This window comes from Crocodylus porosus, unplaced genomic scaffold (assembly GCF_001723895.1).
Source record: "Crocodylus porosus isolate Cpor-Errol unplaced genomic scaffold, CroPor_comp1, whole genome shotgun sequence".
Classification (NCBI taxonomy): domain Eukaryota; kingdom Metazoa; phylum Chordata; order Crocodylia; family Crocodylidae; genus Crocodylus; species Crocodylus porosus.
The window spans coordinates 18,405,247-18,431,979 of NW_017728923.1; the positions used below are offsets into that span (position 1 = coordinate 18,405,247).

The following is a 26,733-nucleotide window of genomic DNA, read 5'->3' on the forward strand; positions in this document are numbered from 1 at the left end:
ACTTTTTGTTGTCCTTGATGCCTGAAGCTAGTTGGAGTTCAGCTGCAGCCTTGGCTTTCCTGGTTTGGTCCCTGCAGGACCGGACCAGTGCGGTTCAACTAAAACCTCTTTATGAACACCCTTATTGAGGATTAAAATGGTTTTAATCCAATTAACTTAATTCATTTGCAAATAAAATTTAATTTGTCCACAAGGGGATTTACTATATTTACTCAAATCCAAGATGAGGTTTCTTCCCCCAATCAAAATGGGGGGAGCCTTGTCTTAGATTCGAGTACCAGTTCTAAATTTAAAATTGCAAATGCTATATTATTAACAGTGCTAACAAGGTATCTAAAAGTCAGTTTACAAAAATATATGCAACAACCTTAAAACATTGGGAGAAGGGAAATCATTTCTGCAGATAAAAATTCAATTCTATATTACTTCCCTTGTGTAACAAAATGAAATGGAACATTTCCAAAGGAGGGATTATTTGAAAGGAATTACAATAAAAGGAAACACTAATGACCTTTTAAGTTACAGAATGTAAATACATTTAAATCTTCATAACCTATGGTTAAGCTTGGTAAATGAGTTCTAAGTAAAAAAAAGAGATAAAACTTTAGACATGTTTGCCACTACAAGCAATAACCAGTCATTTATGCCACCAAACTCAATATGTCATGTCAGACTGACTTTTGCAAAATCCAGCAACAATTGAAATAAGAAGAATGCCACAAAATATATTGTGGCATTTTTCACATTTATCTATCAGTCTTTTATAAAGGATAGGATACTGAAAAACGATGGATGACAGTACAAAGAAATCAGAAGCCAGCATTACATACAGACACAGAGAAATTAAAAGCTGACATGACTGTGTACCTAGCTGCAATTTTTATTTTCAAGTTAGAATTGCTTCTGTCTTCAATGTAAAAAGAAACACCACTGAGAATTTAGAGACAGTCAGCAAATTTGTTTTTTCACACAATGTGTCATATGCAGAGAATATTAGCTCATTAAAACCTAAAGGTATGTATATAGTTTTACTTCAGAAGAAAAAGAAGCCAATGGTATTTTGGACAAACATATTGAAATTATGGAAATTTCCCATCAGAGAATGACAGGAAAATTAAACTATGGAGATCAGTTTTCTAAAACATGGATAGATATTTTATGCAGTTAAGTTTCTATCCAAATAGATCTCTATCCTGGGAAATACCGCATTTCACGTTGCAAATCTCAAATTCAGCACAGCACAGAATAACTTGTAAAGCAACAAAGGCTATCTGTCTCTATTGAAATATATCATATTTTATTGGGCCTCTGAATCCACAAACTGATCCATGTTGATACTTCCTAATGTCTGTGTGTAGCCATAGGAACAGAAAACGTAAGATGTCTCGGGCAGGAACTGTTTTGTATTGTTTAGTATCTAAACAGTATTTAGATGTGGTATGTATTATTATCTCATTAATATATCTTACACATACAAATTAAAAACCAGAATATTACCTTACCAAGACTGACCCAAGGATAGTGGAGAGGAGAGGGCACTAGGTTGGGAGGCAGCCTTAGGTTCATTTCCTGACTTACTCAACTGCTATGGGTAGTTTTAATGATTAATGTACTTTAAATGATTGATGCAAAGAGCTATATAAAAGCAGAGAAATAATATTAAGTGTGGCTTCACTTTTTCTCTTGCACCCAAGCAGGGGCGGATCCAGGGTTTTGTAAAGAAGTGCATGGGAGCAGTGACCAGAGCTGAAGGGGTGCCTGCACTAGTGCTCCCAACTCCCCTGCTATGGGGAGCAGCAGCTGGGGAATTTTTTAAGCTCCTCAATTAGGTAACGATCTTCTCTCCTCCTCCATGCTCAGAAGCACCATCCCCTCCCCTACCATCCCTGCCCACTGCTGATGTTGTTTCTAGCTGCCCCAGGGGCAAGCAGGGGTAGGGTGCAAACTCCACAACTTCTCCTGACCACTCCATCCACACTGCAGGGAACTGAGCTCAGCAAGGCATAGTAGCAGTGGCAGGCAGGTTCAACTCTACTGGGCCAGACAACCTGCATCTGAGAGTCCTGGAAGAACTAGCTGAGCTTATAGCAGGGCCTCTGGTGAAACTGTTCGAGAAGTCGTGGAACTCGGGACTGGTCCTAGACGACTGAAAGAGGCCCAATGTGGTGCCTATGTTCAAGAAAGGCAAGAGGGATGACCCTGAAAACTACACAAGAGTCAGTCTGACTTCGGTCCTGGGAAAAATCTTTGAAAAAGCTGTTAGGGAAGCCATCAATTACAAGCTCATAACTGGTGGGGTATTGAAAAGCAACCAGCATGGCTCTGTTGAGGGTAGATCATGCCTGACTAACCTGATGTCCTTTTCTGACTAGGTAACTAACCAGCTGGACAAGGGACACAAGGTTGATATCATTTACTTAGACTTCAGTAAAGCCTTTGATTCTGTTTCCCATGAGATTCTCTCAATTAAATTGGAGGGTACTGGCCTAGACTAGTCTACAGTGAAATGGATAGACAACTGACTTAGAGCCCTATCACAGAGAGTTGTAATTGATGGGATGGCCTCATCTTGGAGGGCTGTCTCCAGTGGTACCCCTCCGGGATCGGTCCTTGGATACATGCTCTTTAACATATTTATTAATGACTTGGATGAGGGGGTGGAAAGCTCAGTGATTATATTCACAGATAATTCCAAGCTGTGCACATCAGAGAATAGGGTACAGATCCAGGATGACCTTGACAGATTGGTTCCATGGGCTGAACAGAATCAGATGAGGTTTAACAGGGAAAAGTGATGGCTTTGTTGTGCGGTGTAGCAATTGTGGGGCTGATAGAGATAAGTTGGCAGATTTAACATTTTTTGTCCTGCCATGGTCTGGATCCATTTGGTGCGTTTTGGGCCATAGGAAGTTTGTATTAAAGCACCCCCGCTGCCATTTTTCAGTGCGGGGATACCGATACAGATAATGCTCCAGACACTTTAATTAGAGTTGCTCGTAGAGCTGCTCTAATTATAGCACCGCCACCCATCCCCTCCCCGCCACACACACACACTCCTGGAAATGTGTATAAATGCCCAGTGATTCTTAACTGGGGTACTGCAAACCCCCCTCCACCATGCTATCTACGGTGCTTGGCCTCTGTGCAAGGATGTAAGTGTGCCATTTGATCCTCCCCTGCTCAACCCAGGGTCTTCCAGACAAAGGACACCCATAGCTGACCCCTTCCACCTGTCTGTGTACCAGTGCTCTGAGCAGCATGCTCTGCCACAGGTGTGCGGGCCAATGAAGAGCTAGGCTTTTCAGCCTGTCTCCTCCCCCAGCTCCCTGTACATTCACCATGGGATCTGGACCCTGGCAAGCAAGTCCTAGAGGAGCAGCTGCAGTGGTGGGGGCTTTGCTTGTCAGGTACAGACTGGGGCAGGGGGGGAGTGTTTGTCCCTGGCCTTCACCTTCTGTGTTCTGTTACTTCTCCCACCAGCCTTCCAACTCCCTCAACACCCCCATATGCCACTCATATGCAACACTTCATCCCTGTCATTTGGGTCTCTATGGGCTCTTTCTGTTTTGTCTCCAGGACTGGAGTTCAGGTGGGATTGGCCTGCAGTAACAGCAGTAACCTGGACCCATATGTAGGGAGCCCAGGTGCTATGCTGGGAACAAACATGTGCAGGGCCTGGCAGAGCCAGGGGAAGCAGCTGAAAGGATGTTTATTATAATTATATTGCACCTTATAATACTATTAGTTCATTACAGATGAATTAATATGATAATGCTTATATTGTAATAGTCAGACTGTATTAATATTCGCTTTTTAAATGGGGTTCTGCTAAATTCTGAAAACTTGCAGGGGGTGCTTTGAGCAAGATTGCTATATTTTACTACCTTAGTAAGACATATTGCTAATGAGATTTTTTTGTGTGTTTGTAATGAACTATGTCCGGTTTTCTCTGTCTTCACACTGACAAAACTATCTATCAAACCTGGCACAGCAACATTATTCCTGTAATAGGCAAAATTGCATCAATACAGATTGCAAAGTTCAAAATTTCATTTTCAAAATGAGTCAGATCCCATTTGTTTTTGCCAGTATATTATACAGAATGAAAAAATAAAACAAAATAAACCAAATCCACAGGGACGTTCACTGAGTCATTAGCACTAGGTTTTTTAGATGCTTTTAAATGCTTGTCCAATATGCTTTTTGCTTAAATCAACCATTTAAATGTGGAAAGAAAAAATAGAGTATATGTATATAATACATTTCTTTAAACATGTCAAAAGCAGTTATACTTTTAATGGGCTTCTTTTTATACTAAAATGCTGTTTTAAAGATTTGAGAGATGCAGGCATTATATTTTAAATTAAACTGCAAAGAAAAAAGCTTAACATTTTATATGAATACTGTATATTCAGTTGACAGATACTTACACAAAAAAGGGGATCAGTTGAATAAGAGTCTCTTTTTTGGGGCTGGCTGTGAATTCTGGCACAGTTTGAATAACTTTGTTCATAACATTTCTTAAATAATTCTGTAGCTGTTTGCGCCGCTCCTCTACAAACTTTGCATCCTGCATAAAGAAAAAAAGTTGAACAGTTAAAAAAAAAAAAAAAAAAGGCTTTTCTTCCCCCATCCCAAAATGCCAAGCGACAATCACCACTGACACACATTTTGACTGATGATCTGTGCTTAACACATCCGTCTGTACACAGGTTGTCAGCGACAACTCTGTAGTCAAAACAGACAGAAGCAAGTACTGTTCAATGTCATGTAAGTTAGCAATGGATAAAACCCTGACTCACTAAGATTTGTCTGTGCCTCACTGACATGTCCTTGGGTATACTGAATGTATTTTTCACGGGCTTAGGAAGACCTCTTTTTTTTAAAGGACTGCTTCCTTAATGAGGGCCCCTTCAGGGCCAGCAGTTTTAAAATCATTTAGGGATGTGGCACTATTTCTTCCTTACAGAAATCTTAACTCCTCCCCTTCCCTTTATTCCTTTTCCTCTCTCCACATACTTCTCATAGATTGGGCACATGCACTCTCCAAGAGACCTATATTTTGCTAACTTGACTTAGTACAACATATTACTAAGGAGTTTTTTATTTAATATTTTATATACTATAAACTGTATCTCCAGTAGGACGTTCAACTCTGCAAAAGAACATTTTATTTAAGCTTCTATAGTGTTTTAGATCTCAGTTTTACACAATGCTGGAACCAGTGAATGAAGTAAGTATACCATTTCTCTTTCCACAGAGAGACTGAAATCCTAACAATGGGTAGGGCTTCTAGGACTCTAACTTCACAACCAGCATACTTTTGCTTCTGCAGGGAGTACAATTATAGTAAGCTATAATACAATCTGTCAGTGCACTAGAGTAAGACTGTAATGGCTTACAGAGAAATCACACTGATTGTTTTGTGCTACAGCCAACAAGCTATATCTCAGAAATTCAGGCATTCTGCTCACCTGGTTTAAATGTCAGGATATGCTCTTCATGCATAAAGCTTCACACCATTATTAGACAATTATAGCTCTCAAAAGAAGACTAGCATCCCTATTCTGGGTGAAATGTGTCTAATCAGCCCATGTTATTAATCTATTTGAGAAAAATGCCTTAGAAACGTAAAAGTTCCAGTTTCTTGCTAAATACATTTAAAATGTTCCCAAACTATTTCCTTTCATTAAAAAGTAACTATGCTGCATTGCCCAGGATTTCACTTTGAGGCTTGCTTCTCTCATCAAAGAGTCTTGTCTGATTAAGGAAGAGTGTTATGAAGCTTTTAGGCTTCATCCAGAATTCTCAGGGCAGGGGTAAGTTGGAGGGTCTGGGTATACTGAAAATAAAAAGGAGGAATACTACAAGATATTCCTCAAGAACTAATCTAAATATTCATGTTGCCCAGAGCTGAGTGGAGGAAGTGGCATGGCAAAACCTCCACCTACTTCTAATACCAGAGAACTAGGTATGTTAGGTCCTGATGGAAAGCATCAGGCAGCTACTTCTCTGCTTCTCTCCCAGACTATGGAAGGGGCTGAAGCAGCTGCCCGCCCTCCATGCCTTCCCCAGACTGGGGTGACCCTGGTCTCTGAAAGGCACGGGAGCCTTTCCCTGAGGCTCTAAGTCTCTAGGACAATTTAAGCTGGGGTAAACTGTACAAAAGTTCATTCTCCCAGGAGAAATTCTCTTGGGACACTGACTCCTCCCTGGTTGAAGTTGGTTTATTTTCTCCTAGAACTGCCATTTTTTGTTTGGGAGAGAGTATGAACATTTTTACATTTTTGGTTTCTACCAGGATTATACCAATTCTCAGAGCAGAAACTGAATATCTAACTCACAGTATCAGGAACATCAGGGCTAAGTACAGATAGCCAAAAAGCCTGAGGCTGAATTGATTCAATCCTTGCAGGTTACTCTAAGCTGCATAGATTGAACAGATAAGCGAGTGAACAGATACGCACTTTTGATTCAGCCAGAAACCAAGAGGTGCTAGAGCACAACTCCCTGCTCAGCTGAAGCAGGTAGCTAGGGCCAAGGCTAGACTGCCCACTCTACAAGGAGAGGTTCGCAGGGGAGGTGCAAAGTATCCTGAGACGCTGGGAGACTGTGAGTTAACTTGAATCTGGAGGAGATCTGGGACAGAAGTTCATCAAACTGATTTAACCTAAATCAGCTAAGTTTCATAATACATCCATCCAGATTTAATCTTAAACCAGCTTTTGGCCATTTTGAAAGTGGTTTATGTGTACTGAACTTTTGTTGCATTACAGCTTTCAACCAGTTTCCGATCACTTATACCAGTTTATGTATAATTTTTGTCTCTGGCCCAAGGTTGCTTCATCCTTGTGTAACAGGGACCCAGAGGCTCCCATTGCTTGAAGGCAGAGGCAGTAGCAGGAATACCCTTTCATTGGAAGGGACTAGAGTGCATTTATTGACTGGGTGCAGGGGAATAGGCAGCCAGGGACTAACAGTGTCTATTGCTGGGCTACTAGCTCTGCAATAGGACAATAGGGCAGATCCCTTGGTAAGGCAGCAGGAGAACTGGTTGCAAACTGTCCTGGAACTTAGATGTTGGGCCCTAATAGGAAACCAGTGTGTGTGGGTATAGCTGAAGCCTAGCCTGGAAGGAAGTCAGGCAGAACCAGGGAGCCCAGGGCCTAAAAAGGCAAGATGTGAGTGGAACCCAGAAGCCAGGTCAAGCACAGTGAGCTGAGGCTAAGGGGCCAAAGAGAGAAAAGGGGCGGAGGCCAGATGGGCTGAAATCCCAACAATGACAGAGAGCCCTGAAGAGGGGAGACCTGACTGTGATTAACTATTAACAGCTGTGAGGCATGCACATGACTGTGGGGGTAGCAGGAGGTCATGAATAGCCCTTTGAGGCAACTGGTGCCTGGGGGCACAGACAGGCCAAGGGGGCCCATTTAGTACTCAAAGAGGGGGATTGGGACCAGCAGGGTCTGAAAGGCTCCTGCTGACTGTCTCCCTTATTACATATCAACTAATTACACTGACCTGTGGCAGGCAAAGAAAAGGGAGGGAGCCAGAGCACAGAAGGAGTCGTGCAGCCACTAGGGCATCACAGCCACCCTGGGGGCCCAATCCTTGCTATAGCTTGTCTACAACAGATGCATCTCAAGCAGGTCCAGGGAGGTGATCCTCCCCCTCTATGCAATATTGGTCAGGCCGCAGCTGGACTACTGCATCCAGTTCTGGGTGCTGCACTTCAAGAGGGATGTGGACAACATGGAGAGGGTCCAGAGGAGGGCCACTTGCATGATCAGGGGTCAGCAGGGCAGGCCCTACGAGAAGAGGCTACGGGACCTGAACCTGTTCAGCCTCCACAAGAGAAGGCTGAGGGGGATCTAGTGGCCTGTTACAAACTAGTCAGAGGGGACCAGCAGGCATTGGGGGAGTCCCTGTTCCCCCGAGCACTGCCAAGAGAGACTAGAAATAACAGTCACAAGCTGGCAGAGGGTAGATTCAGACCAGACATCAAGAGGCGCTACTTCACTGTCAGGGCGGCTGGGATCTGGAACCAACTTCCAAGAGAAGTGGTGCAAGCTCCTACCCTGGGGGTCTTTAAGACAAGGCTTGACAATCACCTAGCTGGGGTCGTTTGACCCCAGTACTCTTTCCTGCCATGGCAGGGGGTCAGACTTGATGATCTGCTCAGGTCCCTTCCGACCCTACTAACTATGAAACTATAAAACCTTTCATTAGGTTAACTTAAAAAATACATAAAGATAAATATCTTAAATTAATTTTGTACTACTCTTGCTTGGTGCAACCCGCTCTCTAATCAGTCTGACTACTCAGACCAAAAAGAGAAAGAAACAGCTTGCTCCATACTCTACTGAACTGCTAAAGGCTAAACAAGTGTGCTGAACAGAATTCTAGGAAAGCTGCTAAGAACTACTAGAAGTAGGAAGTCCAGTATATACAGATACACAATATTTAGGATGTAGGGAGTATTTTTAATAAAGGAAATTTATTTATGTATTCCAATGTTTAACTAACACTTGATTTTGTTTTCCCTATTGAAACTTTAACATCACTGATGTAAGTTTTATATTTCCCATTTGCCTGGTTAGTACTGACCCATTTTCTAAACTGATTCAGTGAACAGTAAATCTTCAGAGATTTAATATAGCACCTACTGAGCTGTTAAACTGCCCCTGCAAGATGCTAAAGTACATCCAGCTCTAATGATATACAATATTAACTTTACTTTTAATTAAAATTTTGCTCCCTTCTTCTATCCAGATGCTGCAGAACAGGGATTCCCAAACTTTTCATAGAATGAACCACATTTTAGCAATGAGATTACCTCTTGGACTGCTTTCATTTCCAACTGTAATCAGGGAGAACCTCTTAATTCTATAACACCTCTGTGACGAGTACTGAAATTGCTTTATATAACAAAGTACTATTGGGAATTCACATTTAGCTATCTTTTATGTGATAACAGTTCTGCCCTTTTTGAATAAAGTTAATTGCATGATCTCTGCTCTTGTTCTTCATCTCACTGTCCACCTGCTTTACTGCTTCTTCCCTTCTGCTCCCCTGTACAGTTTTCCCTGCTGACCCCTTCTCTACAGTAACGTAACTAGGGTAGGGTGACCTGGGCAGCTGCCCTGAATGCTGATTTGGGGGTAGGAGGCAGAAAAAAACTGCCACTGCTGTACAATCAAGCCAGCAGCATGGCAGTAGCTGGAAGTCACTGCTGCCCCACATAGTGCAGCTTCCCCAAAGCACCACACTGAAGTTAAGCCTCTGTTTCTGGAAGTCCTTTCCTCTTACCTGTTCTTCTCTATCATCTTGCTGATCCACTCTGCTCTGCTCCCCGGATACTGTCTAGTTACCTACTCCTGTATTTCCCTCCTTCCGGGGGAGTTAGACATGACAGTCTTCTCCTGCTGTAAATGGCTCTCCTAGCTCTAAAGGCAGATTTCACAGCCTATTGGTAGCTTTTATTTCTGATTATAGTGGAAGACTTCTAGTTTCATGCTTGAAAAGATAGGGGAGGGCAGTCTGTTCATTTTTTCAATTGCCGTAACTGAATCCACATTTCTTCAATGCAGCTGGGCCACCCAGCAGAAGAGATGTCAATCAATTAATTACATGGCCTCTACCTCTGTTTTCTGGAGACAAAATCTGTATTGACTCAGAAATTAAAATTCTTTACAACATCAAATGAAAAATGTGAAAAGTACTATCATATAGCCAATGGTTTTACAAAAGGTTGTGGCACACAAAACATCCTGTGTTTATGAAATTACTTATGGCATTGTTTATTAAAAATAAAATAACCTGTTTAATCACTTCAATATATGTAATATGCTGCAAGGATAATCTGAAAAACTTCAGATCTTTTAAAGCAATTTTAATTTTATTTGGGCATGTTGCCTCTAGTCATAATAAATTTTTAAAAATGATTTGCATCTCAATGTGTTTTCACACAGCCACTTTTCATTCTGACTTAACAAAATTTCATGAAAGCTTGTGCAATATATCTACTTTGGTTAGTCTGTAAGGTGCAAATCTACCCTGCCTTCAATAAAATTTCAATCAAAGTCTGTAAAGTTACGGTAACTTGCCCTTGATGGATCACACTTCTTATAAATGGCCCTTAAATGCCCTACATTTTTCTTTGTATGAAAGCAGTCATCCAGCTAAGAACAGCACTGTAACTGTGCAGACACCAGTTGGACATAGCCTATCTGAAACTCTCCCGTTTTAGCTCCTGTGGTCCCTAATCACATGCATTAGGAACAACAAATCTGAAACAGCCCAGTTATAAAAATCTACAAAACTTCTCCAGGACTAGGGAGAGACATTACACATAAACCAGTTTAAGTGATCAGAAACTGGTTTAAACTTGTAACAGAACAGACATTTAGTGCACATAAACCAGTTTGAAAATGGCTGAAACCAGTTTGAGATAACCTTGGTGGGATGTAATATCAGATTTAACTGATTTGGCTCAAACTGGTTTATGCAATGTCTGTTCCAGACCCCTTCCTGGTTTATGTTAAACCAGAGTCCCCCAGCATCCCGGCATTCTCTTTGGGCTGGGGTGGGCTCTTTGATCAAGGGAGCTGGGCTTGACACTCTCCTCTGCTCCTTGGCTGGACATCCAGCAGAGACTCACAGGCACGGCAGCATCTGCCTGGCTTCCCCTGCTTCCCACCCCCATCTCTGCTCACTGTTCAAGCATGGATCCATCCCTCCTCTCTCCTAAAGCACAGACCGCAGACAGCATGTGGTATGCTAGCCAATGCTGAGAAGTGTCTGCGTAAGGCAGACAGGACAATGGCAGACAGTACAGTGTCCACTTAGGGCTTTTTGGAGTGAATCAACAGGTAGCTGGTAATGTCCCTTCATTCCTTCCTTGGAAAAAGCTGTTTAAGAACTAATGCAAGAGGCTTTGCTCTCTGATGGGGTGATAAATGCTTTTAGAGCTGATAAATACTGTTATCAAGGGTGGGGGCGGAACCCCTCCCTAATCAAAGTGTCCTGCTGGGGCCTGGCCACAGCCCCTCTCAGCTCAGCACTACTGAAAGGAAGGGAGGGCTGGTCTAGTGCCCCCTGGCTTCTAGCCTGAGCCACTGCAGGCAGGTGCCTGCATTTTTGAGATGTCTCTGTGGTTATAAACCAGTTCAGCCTAGCTAGGTTAGACTAACCAGCAAAGATTGAATCAATTCAGGCTCAGGCTTTTTGAATATCTGTCCCTAGCCCTGAAGTCACTTAATGAAGTCTAATACCTTCTAATTTCATTGTTTTTCTATTACTGCTGTCTTATCATAATAATGAAAGCATGTATTCAAAGTTAATATAAAATAATCCAAATTAGTTCTCTCCTGAAGGGCAAACTGTCAAGACCATTCAATAGGATTTATTTCATAACTTCTTATTTTATTTGGGGACTGAAAATGGATAGACAGTTTTAAATTAAGAAAAACATATAGTATTTTGAAGAAAAAACATTATAATATTGATAAAATACAACAAAAGTGACAAAAAACTAAAATGCAGTCTCATGTATTTCTTTTAGTAAATAAGAAAAGGCAAAGTAATAAAATAACAATAACACCCAAAATCTAAACAGGCCAGAAAAGTCATGAATACATCATCCAGATAATGACACTAATTGCTGCCTTTCCTTGAATGCTTGTATAAACCTTTGGCAAAATAACCTTGCCTTACTGTGAAATCTAAAGGCAATTTTTACTTTCAGGAAGGTTTTACTTTATTATGCAACTTTTAAATATAATTTTAAAGAGAGAATCCTGTATTTCTCCCAAATCCAGTTACTTTACTTAATAATACGTGAAATCTATGGACAAGCAACTTCCATCTGACTCCTGCCATAGAATCTTAGAAAAGTAAGGCTAGATGGGACATCAGAAAGTCATCTAGCCCAGCCTCCTCTCAAAGTAGGAACATCCCTATCCAAGCGCTCTATACAAATGCTTGTCTAACCTATTCCTAAAACTAAACAAAGATACTATGAACACTCTAACCTGCCACAGGTGAAGAAGGGAGAAGAGGAAACTGTCAATATCCTGCCACTGTAAGAATTGTTAAATACACTCAAGGGAAAGTGAATTTATCTGCTGAATAGAAAAAAGAAAGGTCAACAAAAGAGGTGTAAATGTAAGTGTCAATTTTGTGGACTTAAATAAGAATTAAGTGATGAATAAGCTTTATTCATAGGGTGAATTTCAACCTGAATGTCAGAGACATGGCACATTTGGTAATGCAATTCATCTATACTACGGCTTACATTTTGTCTGGTGGACTTCTGTCTGAGAACTTACTTTTATTGCAAACTTTATAGTCTGAGTTCGAAGCAGCAATAAATTAGTGCTTTTCTTTGTCCTTGAGAGACCAATACATAATTACTAATTGGTAAAAATGCAGAAAGAACTTCCTTTTATTGTCATTTTAAAAACTCTCGAAGGAGACATCAGTGTGTAATGAATAGTTACTCATTATAGGCCTATTTAATGGTCTTACAAACATTACCAAGTAGGGGTCTTTTTTAATATGTCTTTGTTAGAAAGTTAATTTAACTAGGAGAAAAAAACTGAGCAAAACAGCTTTATCTAGGAGATCAGTGTAATAAACATTAAAAGTATATGCACAAAAATGTTTTACTGGGGAAGGAAATACTAGAATTCTTATAAAGTATCTTTAATACACTGAAATTAAATCTGTAAATACATATCAATAACATAATAAAAATAAATATTTAAATAAAACTTCAGGGCCAGGAAACTAAATTTACACAAGCAGCAGCCTGGTGAGTAACTGTTAATGCAAGTAAGAGGATCACAATCTGACCTTGCAAAAGCTACTAAACTTCATGTTTATTTAGCATATCAAGTATCTGTGATATTTGTCATAAGCATATATATTTTCTACATGAAGAGTACCCAAATGAAGGATAGAAGCAGATCTAATGCTACTATTGGGTAACCCAACAGTATGGGAATTTGCTTTCCCATGCTTTCTAATTTTTCTTTTTAGTTTAACATAGTTTTTAATTCCTTCCCTTCCAAATAATGAAAACAGTGGAAAGGTTTTTAAGTTTTTATTCTCATTATTTTTTATTGAACTAGAATTAAAAGATTGGTTGGGTGATTTTTCATGCTGATTGGATCAATTTCTTAAAATTTTACCTTATGAGCTTTACCAAGATTTTAAAAAAAGAGCCCTGGCTCTCTCCCATGGTATCCTAACATTGACACCCCCCCCCCCCCCCCCCCAAAAAAAAAAAAAATAACACACCTATTGTTTCTACTAATACTTAGTTGCCGATCTTTGGTAAAACCAATGTTTGCCATGTTTCAACAAATGTATACAGACTTATCCTATCACTTTCTGGTTTAAAAAGGTCTCTCTGGCAAAAGTAGTATGCATGAGAGTACTGAATATACAGAAACTGGGTTAAGCTGAGGACAGTCACACCTGGATGCATAGTACAAAGCTTAGTTATGGAGATATCCAAAATATTTAGGATTCCAGTATCATGCCTCGATATATCATGCCTTTTACATTTTGTTCAAAGAGTTCACACTGGTTATGCTCCACAATCATGGTCAGGTGGTAGCAGTTGGGGGGCACATGTGAAGTGAGTTAGAGGTCCTATCCATATAATGAGCATGTCTCGAAATCACAACCATAAAGTATCATTTTTAACAGAGCCACTAGGAATTGAATTATTGTTAAGACAGTAGTTTTAGGGGTAATCAAAGAGCAGTTCATAGACATACCAGAGCAGGGTAAAGACAAATCAGAAGGGTAAGGTAAAGAAACTGATGCCCTATTGCATCCGTTCTATGAATAATGCCTTACAAAGTTGTAAATCAAAAATAATGGGTGAAACCCTGGCCCTGATGAAGGCCATTGAAACAGGATATCACCCCATGTATTTTTTAATCATCATTTCAATCACTGATATTTTCAGTTACCCATAAATATAAATATTTATAAAATACCAAACCTGATGGTATTTTTCTTAACCTTTAATTTTACTGCAATAATATTTTCAAATAAGACATTTATAATTTCATTAAGGTTTGTTCTTATACAAAACCAAGTTAATTTTTTCTCATTTCATTTATACACAAAGAACAGCTATTTTAAAAGCTCATTTTCTTTCACAACCAGGAATACTTTGCTAGGTAATTATTACCACAAGAGCAGAATACTGAATATAGGTGCTTTCCATTCCATATGTCAAAACAAGGAAACTTGCTTATTGTAGGTAATAATTTCATAAAGGGATTCTTAAATTGAAACAGGTTGCAGGACAGGTTTGCAAAAGGCAGCTTTGCTGTTAAAAGTGTTTGTTATAGCCTGTTTTATTTTAATAAAATGCATCAAGTCCCAGAATTTGTGTTTAACCTGAAACTTTAGCAACTCCCTCAAGACAGTTCAGAACACTTTGCAAATAGGTTATGAATTTGATTGCTTTTACAAACGCTACAATGAAAGAGTTGTACGTTTGTACTGTCCTCACAAAAAATACTGTAAATCAAGGTCAAAATATTTCAGCTATCACCTAACAGCAGGTTGCCTGCTTTCAGAAATTATTTTATAACGCAATAGTTGCTTCTCAGTACCGGTGATGACAAGAGTCTCATCAGAGGACTGCAGATAAAGATATTAGAATGAGGATTTCTAATGTTATGTGAAATAACGGGTACAGAATAAGGTCAAGGCAGTAACTGTCCCAGAGGTTGCCAGTTGCTTCAGAATCTAAAATTATAAATAGGTGACTAAAAAGATTAATGCCATAATCTTTTCAGGGGACCACATTACCTGCAACAGGTAGTAGTTCTTCAATGTTCTAATTACTCAACAATATTTTTTATATTTGCAAACTAAAGATAAGGGACAAAATACTCTTAGTTACACAGATAAATCCTAAATATCTTCACACACTTTCGGAAATTACTGTACTTTGGATTTACCAGTGTTACTGAGAGTATAACTGGGCACTACTCTCCATATTGATGACTTTAGTGAATGTTTCAAAATAGACTTGGCTAAAACTCCTTCAGTATTAAACCCAGAGTTTGGGGCACTTAAACAGGCTAAGTGGAAAAAACTTGTTGGAATAGTATGTAGTTGCCCTACAAATACCCTAACTGGGCAAGAGGGAGAGTCCCACAAGACATGCTAGACAGTTGTGAAATCATCCAAAGAACAGAGCTTGCACGGAAAAGAATTCAGATCAAGAAATTAAGGGAAAAGCAAGATCTACAAGTCTCTGGTATCTTGCCAGTTCAGTTTAGTTTCTTTTACAGAATTTCTGGTACTTCAGGGTTACTAACCAGGAGCTCTGGTAAACATTTTTCTCAACAAATTGAAAAAAAAATTCTAATCTGTTCTTGTCTCCTGATTCTCTCACTTCAGAGCTTTGCTGCTAATTGCAAAGGTCAGCACTTCACTTGCTTTTTGCTCTCTTTCAGAAACTTGAGATCACTGACTAATCCCTCATGGGAACACCTACAATAAACACTTGAAAAGGCTTTTTATAAGATCCTGCTATTTCTTAATTGTACATCAATAGAGAGGTCAAGGACCTCAGGAATGGCCAGGAAGGGGGAGAAGGGGGAGGGCTAAGAAGGACCACTGTGGCCCCTGTTCAGTAAGACGCTCTCTCATACATTTCCCTATGATCTGCTGTACTTACTGCCATCCACTCAAGAGCCCTCTACCAGCAAATCAGTGGAGGAGGTAATATTTTGGTCCAAGTTCTAGCTGAACGCACCAAAAAAACCAAAAATCATGAAATCTGGGATTAGGATACTTCACACAATTATGTAAAACAATATAAATTTCAATAGAATATTATGCGTTCTCTCTAATATACGGTGAAAATACAATGTCAAGAGTATTCCTGGAAACAAATTCCTTTCTAGAATAACACCATTAATTTTAGTGCTCTTTGGTCTCGTATGCAGAGAAGGAAAGCCACATAAAACTGCATGAACTTTGATAATTTGTTTATGGGGCAAATTTCAGGCAGTGGTATCCAATAATTAACTTACCCCTTTCTAAATATGACTTCACCTCTTCTTTAATTACTTTTGCTTATATTACTATTCCGCAAAAATCTCATATATGTAAATATATACAGTTTTGCCAAAATATGGCTTCTGTACAGGTTACACTTTTTTTTTCTTTTAAAGTTAGACGCATGTAGTAAAATTCAGTGACTAAACTATATTCCGTCTTTCTTAATACACTGGAAAGAAAGCAAGAATGCTTTGAAAAACTGCTAGTGCTCCACTTCTGATTCAAGCCACATCACACCAAGATGGTATATTTTAATTAGTATTAAATTAATTAAACATTAAAATATACCATTTTGGTGATGTGACTTGCAATCAAACATATATATCAGTATGTGTACCTTTACCAGGTAGTATTACTTTAAAAAAAGGTAAAGTATGCCAAGGAGTGCTTATGCCTTTGGTCCCACTGATTGCTACAACCAATTTGGTTTTTTTTCCACTGGCTTTTTCCAAAGTACCCAAAGGTAACACACTCCATCTTCAGAAAGATGTAGTTAGCTGCATTGAAGTCAAGCAGAAGGCAGGGTAGATTTACTAATGGTAAACTAACATGAGAGATATAAAGTTTCTGTGAGCTAGAGCTCACTTTGTCAGATGCTGGGAAAGGATGTGCACACAACAGTGTACAGAATGGAGAAAGTGATTTGAATACAAAAGGAAGGGAGGAGGCAGTACTGCAAGAGGCAAACAAGCAAGGAACCCATAAACACAATCCAGTCGGCGGATGATTTCTTATTCTACAAATTTCCTCATACATTTCCTCAAGTTTGGGGATTCCCTATATCTACAGAGAAATGGCACTGCTGTGGGCACAAGCAAGCCCCTGATACGCCAACATATTTATGAGACCTTGAAGCTTGTTTCATCCACAGATGCTCTTTCATCCCCTGATATACCTAAGATACATCAGTGACATCTTCACTGTACAGAAACATGGGAAGGAATCTAGAAACATTTCACCGGGACTTTAACAACTTCCACCCCACCATATTTACTTGAATTCAAGATGAGTTTTTTCTTCACTTAGCATGGGGGGGGGAAAAAAGGCTCCTCATCTTACATTCACACACAAGGAAATCTCATTAAACGCACCGTCTATCTTTGACCTGTGGCTAAAAGCAGCATGTGGTCAGTAATGGTAACTAATTACAAAGGAGCTTACATGTAGGCAACACTGAACATGACTATAAAATATATGGCCATATTGAGCAAACACTGATGGAACCTACCACAAGGTTAGGGTACTGCCACCCATCCGAACAAAATAGTAGTGTCCATTAAGTTCAGCCCTCCTCAGCGCTGACTGTTTTTGATGTCATGGTGAGCCACTGTATTATAGACTTCCTCTTATTACAGACATTTTTATGTTCCACAGCTAAGCTATGCCTTTCTTTACCATTAATGATTCCTGTTTCTTCACCATTCATAAATGTCTGGCGAACATCAACAAATGGGGCCCCCACCAGTTCACCTAGAACAGGGGTTGGCAACCCCCAGCACATGTGCCCAGCATGGCACGTGAGGGACACAGAAAGCTGCCTACTCCCAGATCCCCGCTGCCCTGCCACACTTCCCCTGCAGGCAGGGGCAGCAGCAAGGGGCACAACCCTGCACTGCTGCCCATACTGCTCCCGTGCACACAGGGAAAGTGTGACAGGGCAACAGGGAACTCAGCGCAGGCAGCCTTCTGCGGCCCCTGCTGTGCCCTGCCATGCCGGGTTCCAATGCTGCTCTGCAGAAGTGGCGACAAGGGCAGCATAGTGGGGAGCACTGCCAGTATGTGCTGCCTACCCGGAGCGGCGTCTGGGAGGCAGCTGGGGCCAGGGCCGGGGCCAGGGTGCAGAGGCAGATGTTTGCAGGTGGCTAGCCACAGAGCCCGGGCTGGGGGGCAGGGGTTTTGAGTGGGAGGCAAGGGGAAGCAGGGCTGAGAGGCAGGGCCTTTGGGTGGGGTCAAGGGGTGGCATGGGTGGGGGGCAATGGCTTTGGGTGGGGGGCAAGAGGCACAAGCAGGGCATCCTGCCATGTACCCCCTGCCCTCATTTTGTTTTTCTGGCATGCCAGCACTCTGGCACCTTCCAAGGTAGGCATTGTGGGTTTTTTCAGCTCTCTGGCCAAAAAACGTTGCCTACCCTGACCTAGAATCTCTCTCATCTGTCACATAAGATCAGTGTGGTCGCACCCTTCATGAGATGAAATTGGACCAGGTTACCCTATGCTTCATCTGCGTATAAATGTTTTGAGCATCCCAGAACTCATAACAAGAATGCTCGAAACCAGTCATAAACGGAGGTCTAATTAGCACATGGATCCTTTGTCAGGGAGAGGGGTGGTCCCTAGGTTACATACACATATTGAGCCAAGCTGATCTGTGGGGACACTATGGCTTGAAACGCTATTGACTGGTGGGGCCCAGCCCAATGAACTAGATGGTAAATCATGAGTCTTTTGGCTTTGGATTAATATCATGCATAGATTGTACTACATATAAGTGGGTGCCAAAGCGCTCATTAAAAATGTGTTTATAAAGTACCTGTGCTAAAACTTGTAGCAGTTTCTAAAAAGGTAACATATATCAGTTCTGGACAGACTAAATCTATGGGTACTATATGCAAATTACTACAGCTATGTTTAATTTCAAGGTCAGTGTTTTCAAATTTGCTTCTCACTTCCATGTGCTGGAAGAGCAGGGTCTGACGGTGAGGAACAAGGGAAAAGGCTGCAGGAGAAACTGGGGGGGGGAGGAAGAGGGCAAGGGGGCTACCTGACCCCAAAGATTTATTTTCCTTGATGTAGCAGTGGGAAGGGGACACATTCAAGACAATCCTCTGATAATTAGATTCTATACTTAGCCAATTTTAAGAAATGTATAAGTGTTGTATATATAAAATCTACTTACTGGGGGGGGGGGTTGTCTTACAAATAGGGTCATCTTATATTTTAGTAAATATGGTAACTCTGGAAAACTCCACCTAAAAATTCATTTCCTAGACACTTCAGTGCATCGCCACCATGCTACATCACAAAACAAATGACTGCCACAGCTACTGTCACACCACAAGCTTTCACCTAAGCACACCACTACATCCATTGCCTAAACCCAAACTCTGCATACAACCATATCTGCTCTGATCTCACTGACTATAATGCCCATTTTAAGACTCTGAAATAGGGATTCCTACAGTTACAATACAATTAAAAAACTGTAGCCATTCAAATAAACAAAGCCCGACTCAGACTTTGTGACAACTTTTACAATACCAACCCTGGAACAAAGACAACAGAGTCCCTCTGTTTATCACCTACAGCCTGCAGCTTGGACACCTTAGACACATTATAAATGACCTCCAGGACATCCTGGAAAAGGAAGATCATCTCAAAGCAGTCATGGGGGACAAACTTATTCTGGCTTACAGGCAGCCCTCCAACCTCAAATAGCATCTCGCAAGCAACAGCCTACCTAATTCTTACCAAGGCTTTGCAACAGACCCAGACGCTTGCTGGGCGCAACATCAATACAGACCACATCATCAATGAGCCAAAATACACAGATTGTAACATTCAAGGTTCAATCAGCTGCAACTCTTTCATGTATGCCATCACCTACTTACACTGCTGGTCTGCTGTCTACAATGAACAGACAGAGTGATGCCTTCATGTAAGAATGTGAAGACTGACCTGACATCAACTCCAGAAAGACACAAAGGCCTGTGGCAGAACATTTTAACCTCCCTGGACACTTTATCACTGACTTCAGGGTAGCTGTTCTTAGGCAGCAAATCACTCAAAGTCAATTTGAAAAGAGAACTATGAAACAAGAAATTATGCACATACTGGATTGTGTGAAATATGGTTTACACAGGGACTCTGGACTCCTATCGCATTACCTGGATTAGCTTTTGTGACCCCTTTGTTCCCATGGGTTCTTTGCTTGTTTGCCTTTTGCAGCACTGCTCCTCCCCTTTCTTCCTTACCTTTTGTATTCAGTTTACTCATTCTATTCATTGCTCTGTGCATATCTTTTCACTGCATCTAATTACATGAGCTCCAGCACACAAAAACTTACATTGTATGTTATGTTTATGCTCTAATTTAGTTAGTCTATAAAGTGCAGATACACTCAACCTTCAACACTCTATCTACTCGGCCCTGTACAACACACAATCCCTGAAACGTATTCTGAGCAGGGGAGGAAGAAAGGAAGCAGGTCCAAAGGCAACCTTAGCCTCTAATCAGAATTCTGAACATGTTTGTTTCCATAGCGTTAACCCATCAATAAGCCTCCTTGCCTTATAGGACTAACTAACTACATTATAAAAAAGATTAAGGAGACCTTCCCATACATTTTAAGCTGCCTCTGACACATTTGGAACCAACATATGCAAGGTAAAACAATAATACAAAAACTGTTAATTTTGAGCTAAAAAAAAAGTTGTATCAAATGTCTTATGAAACTTTTCTTAAAATAAAGTTACTACACATGATTATTAACAACATTAAAAATGAGCTCATTTTAAAATAATTTTCCTAAACCACAGGCCAAGAATCTACACTCCTAATTAACAGCCAGAAAAAGTTCAGTTTAACTAGAAAAATTGTTTTTGATTGTCGAAGCACCAAAATGCACCTGGGGAAAATATTTCACTCCCCATTACTTAAAAATTAAGTTATTGTCTTCCAAAATATTTTATGAAACACTCTCTTTGACTGAGCTTGCATGCCGAGTTTCTGCCCACAGCAAAATGTTAATGCCAAGTTACAACCCACTAAAAATAAGGATATATAAAATAATCTTGATAGACTCCTAGCTACACCTGTATTAGCAGACAATGTTAAACTATAACTGAACTGCATAGTTTAACATGCCAAAATATTTTGTATGGTCCTGTTTTGCAGTTTTTCATCACAGGAACAGTAGTTTTAACTTGCAGCTTGAGTTGTTTCTGACCATCACTGGTCTTTAATATACATTGTTATTGCCTAACAGATGGTTAACACTGGCGTTTTTCAATTATTAATGGAACAGCTCCTTAAACGTTCCAAATATTTTTTCACAGGCTATTTAATGTAGTACAATTATCATTTAACAAGCTACTCAGTGTTCAGTGCTACTGTATTCAGCATAAAACACACGCTTTTGATGTTTTAACAGTGTCTCATTTAACCTCTTACTGTTAATGCTAAAAATCAACCCAGGATCCAATCCAATTCAAATTAAAGTTAATAGAAAAACTGTTTAACCTTAACAGGAACACCAGCAACACATCCTTCCTCAGCTACAAATGACACTGGCTTTATGCAAAGATTAATCTGTCAACTCAATACAGAAATAATCTCAGATTATTTTAATTTGCCTTTACAGTCTTCTAACAAGTCATCTTTTTGTTAGTCAGTCTTAACTGAATGATCACATTCAAAAATTGTCTTTTCACTTGCATGGCACCAAAGCAGTATCCTCAGAGTAAGGCTGGCAGTCAGAGACACATATGGGAACTAATTAGACATCAGACTGTTGAGCCAATGTCAAACTATAGTTTGACTGAAATACTAATTACAAAATAACTATCCAGTTGCTACAACTGTGTTACCACGCACCTTCAAGCAGATTATAAACCTGGAAGATGTTTTGATTACACACAAAATTAAACTCTGGAGACTTGTTCTAGTACCTGCTGCATCATGAGATAATTTTATGGAAGTAGGCAGGACTTTTAATATTAGTGGAGGACCATGCATTTCTGGATAACTAAACACTCAGCAGCTCATAATCATCATGTATCGACTCAAAATGCCTGCTCTACTCAAAATATACATTTCCATAATTAAGTGACTAGACCTGTTACAAACAGCAACACAAGGAAAGACGATACACAAGTATTTGGAAACAGGCATTGAAAGTACCATATTTACTCAAATAAAAGATGAGGAGTTTTTTCCCTCAGTAGGCATGGGGAAAAAAGCCCCTCATCTTACATCCACATACAAATAAACCTCATCAAATGCACTGAAGTTTTGAACTGGAGCTAAAAGCAGCATGTGCTAAGTAATGAAAACCAACTAGGAAGTTGCTTAAATACAGCCAACACTGCCCATGACTATAAAGTACATGGCCAATATTGGACATACTGATGGGAACCTTTTTAAAAATTATTATTTTGGAAAAAATGTTGTGTTCCAGATCAAATTAGCTAGATCAGTTCCGAACCCTTTTGACTGAGCAAAACTCAATTGTTCAAATACCATATGTGGTGCTGCAAGCAGCTAGTATCCCCCACCCAACTTTTTAGTTTTAGGCTTCAGATACTTCCAAATCCATTGACAGACATCCTACATGCAGGCCCAAGCCCAGAGGCTTGGGGCTTGGATGCCCCCGAGTCTCGCTTGCCCTCAGCCAATGCCTGCAGGAGCAAGCTACAAAGGAGTTCCCCCTTTCCATAAAGTAGGCGTGTAGCCAAGATCCTTCTACTGGAAGCTGGCCAGTGGGGAGCTAATTACAAGGCTCTCTTAGGGAGTCCTGTCCACATTTGGACAAGGATGCACCCTCCACTACACAATCCAATGTAAATGCTATGAAGTCACTGCTCAGCCTTCTCTGAGTAAGAGAAGGCTGAGAAGTGACTTGATGGCCCACCAACAAGAACATCAGTGGGGAGCATCAAAAACTAGGAAAACAACTCTTCGGGAGGGCACCTCCAAGGTGGATGAAGACCAATGAGCATAAACTAATAGAGAGTAAATTCAGGCTAGACATAAGGAAAACCTTTTTCTCTATAAGGGTCACCAGAGTCTGAAACACACTCCCAGCAGAGGTGGTGCAGTCACCCTCCTTGGAGGTGTTCAAGAAGAGGCTGAACAGACTTCCTGTCAGCTCATCTGAGCCCAATAACTTCCTGCCCATAGCAGGGCACTGGACTTGATGATCTTACAGGTCCCTTCCAGTTCTATGTTTCTATGATTCTAAATCCATTTCAGCTCAGGTATCAGACCAATGTAGTAACTACACATGATCTTAACCGACAAGAAGCCATGGGGAACCTACCATAACATTAGGTTAGCACAACCCATCTAAATAAGACATATGGTAGTGCCCATTGAGTAAATTCCCCCTTAGCACCAACTCTTTTTCAAGTCATAGTGAGCCACTACACTGTATTTTTCAACTTCCTCTTCACTCCCCTAGCTGAGCTGGGCCTTTCTTTCCCATTTCCAATTATTCTTGTTTCCTCACCAGCCTGAAGAAGCCATGTCTGGCTACCATGACCAAGTGGGGCCCCAAAACAGTTCAACCAAATCCTTCTCTCACCCTCTCTCTCAGCCTGTTGCATATGATTAGTGTGGCCATGCTCTCCATGAGAGGGAGATGGACCAGGAAGCCCTATGGCTCATCTGCATATAAAATTTTAGAGGATCCCAGGACCCATGACAAAAGCACCTGGTTCCAGTCATGAGTGGTAGATATTTCTAGTACACATGCCATGCTGAGCTATGAGGTCACTATGGCTTGAACCCTGTTGACTGGTGGGGCTCTTTTGGCTTTGGACTAATATCATGCATAGTTTGTACTATATATAAGTAGGTACAAAAGTGTTCCTTAAAAGTGCTTTTATGGAGTACCTGTGCCAAAACTTGCAGCAGTTTCAAAAAAAGATAAACTGCATCAGTTCTGGATGAACTAAGTCTATGAGTACTATATGCAAATTGCTATATTTTAGTTTTTTTCAAATTGGCTCTTCACTTCCATGTGCTCAGGGAAAGCAGGGTCTGATAGTAAGAGGCACAAGAAGAGGCTGCCGGGAAAAGAAGCTGGGGGGTGGGGGGGTAGGAAGGCAGAGGGCAAAGGGGCCACCTGAACCCCAGATTTATTTTCCCTGCTGTAGAAGTGGGAGGAGGACAAATTCAGGACATACCTTCAATAATTAGGTTCCATACCTACAAAATTATAATAAATACATGTTCCATATACAGAATCTAATTATTGGAGGTCATCTAATAATCGGGGTTGTCTTATATTTGATTAAATACAGTAGATGAAAAGCTTATAGGGAAAAAAATGACATTTCAATTTTTAAAGCAGCCCTATTTCTTTCCTTAGAAAAAAAATTCTATAGTTTTTAACTGTTATTCTGTAAAAATGGCTGCTGTTTTTCTATCCTTAGAAATAGCTGCTTTACAGTATTTCCAGCAGAAAATACTGTGATCTCTCTATATAAAATGAATCAAGCACTTTTACAGCTTCCTGGACTAAAAGTGTTAGAGAAATATAATGTAACACTAACACTATGGTGCTAACGAGTAAATATAGTTTTATAATATATATATTATCTGAATGATGCTAACTTATTTGACAAAATAATAAGACATATAAACTACTGAGAGGATAATTATTACGATAGTATCATTTATGAGAATCAACTTAATGGAGATATTAAAATATCTGGAAATATGAAAAAGAGGAGATTCCTTTTGAAAAAAGTGACAAAGCTTTTCTGTTTTAAAAGGTTTTGACATTAAATTATATTACAAATTTACAGACTATTTGACGCCAAAGTTCTATAAAAGTAACTAACTGAAAAAGGCCCCTATGCAACAGTCACTCAACATTCATCTATCTACAAAATAAACTGGACAACTCCTCTATTTAAAAATCACATATTCTCTGATTAAAAAAAATGTCCCCCTGCCCCTCCCCACTTATATGCTGGCGCCCTGCCACTACCCATGCATTGCCCCACACTACTGACACATAGCACCCCCACCCCTGCTGGTGCCCCTTGCTCCCAGCCCACAGCCCCCCACCTCCTGGTGTGTGAGAAGCAAAGTGGGTGTGTGTGTACAGATGATGAATAGTGGGCAGACATGCAGGCACAGGCAATGTGGATGGGATGGGGAGGGCACAGGGTGATGCATGGGAGGGGCAGGGGGGCACATGCCCCCCAAGATTTCTGCATTCATGGCAGGACACAGGGCTGCAGTCAGGCTGGACCAGCTCACCTTTGCCATGGCAGCACAGTGCTACCTCCCACTGACCTCCAGGTCCTGGCCACTGACCTCCCACTGACCTGTGCTGCCATGGCAAAGGTGAGGTGCCCCCTGCATGCCAGTTGGCAGTGGAGGCACAATTCCAGGTCCTGCTCACTGGGTCACACAGGCAGCTCCTCCCCAGAGCTCGTCTGACCCAGCTGCAGCCCCACACCCCACTGAGTGCAGAAATCTCATGGGGTAAGTGCCCCCCCTCTCCACCTTGTCACCTGTTCTCCCCCACCTATTCAAGGTGTTGCCTGTGCCCCCTGCCTTCCCAATAGACTTACCTGGAGGGACATGCGGGAACTGCTCTCCACCACCCTGTCTGGCTACCACATATATGTGTGTGCATGCACATATACATGATGGCCCCGTATCCCACCTCCCCCAGCTCCAAGCAGCCTCATATAGGCTGGAACGCTGCCAGCCTACAAGGGGAAAGCTGTGGTTTAAAGGAGAATATCTGCATTTTTCTCCATTAAAGACAATCCACATGTTTCTGCAGCCAACAGAAATGCGGATCTGTGCTTAAGAGCAGATGTTACCATCATCTTGCAAACAAGGCAGTGAACATTAATCTTTACATTTAGTAGCCAGGTGGTAATTCAGACAGCTTCTCTTAGGAATTTTCCATCTTGATAGTGAAAAGTTACTTCAAAGCTATCAGGACAGAATGTATTCACAACAGAAATAATTATTTTGATTTGATGTCTTTATCTACCTACAGTTTCTCTTGCAGCAAGAATGAGGATGTGAACAGCACACCAGGATGCCATTTCAACCTTCAGTTGAACATATAAATGCTTTTACATGTCCCTCAGGTATTATTTCCTTATTAAACATGAATCATAAAACAAAATAAAAAAGTAAAATACAGTGTGTGGTCCGCAGCTTGCGAAATTGTTCAAGAACTTATTTTAAAAAGGAAGTTTTCTTAACCTACACGATCAATTACTCTTATGGGATTGCAAGATTTGACACCTATGACACAATAATATGGCACAATGCACTACCATAGAAATACCCAAGCTCAAGGATACATGTACTCATGCACCTGAAGCTTAGTGTGGCACTCCACTCACATGAATTAGCTCTCTTGAAAACCTAACTGTGTAAAAGCTAAAAGTATATTTTCTACAACAGAAATCCTACCAACCCAGGGACTCTTCATTGAAGATTTTGTACATTTTGCTACTTCTCTCAGCAAAAGCAAAGTAAACACTCAATTTGATGCCATGAGTGTTTAAAAACAGCTGGACATGTAAGACACTTCTAAGACACTACAACTCTTTGGGAGACCTTGTGTGTTGATTATATACTATGGAGATATTCTTCCAGGCTGTTTACAAATGAATAGGAGGGGAAAAAGGAGGCAGAAAGGATTTCTTTGCCTTACTGCAATGCTAAGTTTTACAAAAGACTGCCTGAAACTCTGTATTTGTTTTCCTTCCTATATTTTTCCCAAGTAAAGTTTGAAAATAATGAGCACGCTGCATAAAATGAACAAAAAGTAATGGAATTCTCAAGACTGAGCACTAGGGATTCGTTTTCCATGAATAGAAATGTTTTCACTTGCCAAGAGAAGGAACAGTTCAATGAAATACAATTTTGCTAT

At 40.6% G+C, this 26,733-nt stretch overlaps 1 protein-coding gene across 1 annotated transcript in view; it reads right to left on the reverse strand.

Moving 5' to 3' along the window:
- The window catches only part of SNX29 (sorting nexin 29), a 445,875-nt gene that overhangs the window by 66,972 nt on the left and 352,170 nt on the right, over positions 1–26,733 (reverse strand). The window contains exon 20 of the mRNA XM_019540166.1: positions 4,431–4,570. Within this exon, the coding sequence (XP_019395711.1) occupies positions 4,431–4,570 (140 nt within the window). The remainder of the gene's footprint in view (positions 1–4,430; positions 4,571–26,733) is intronic.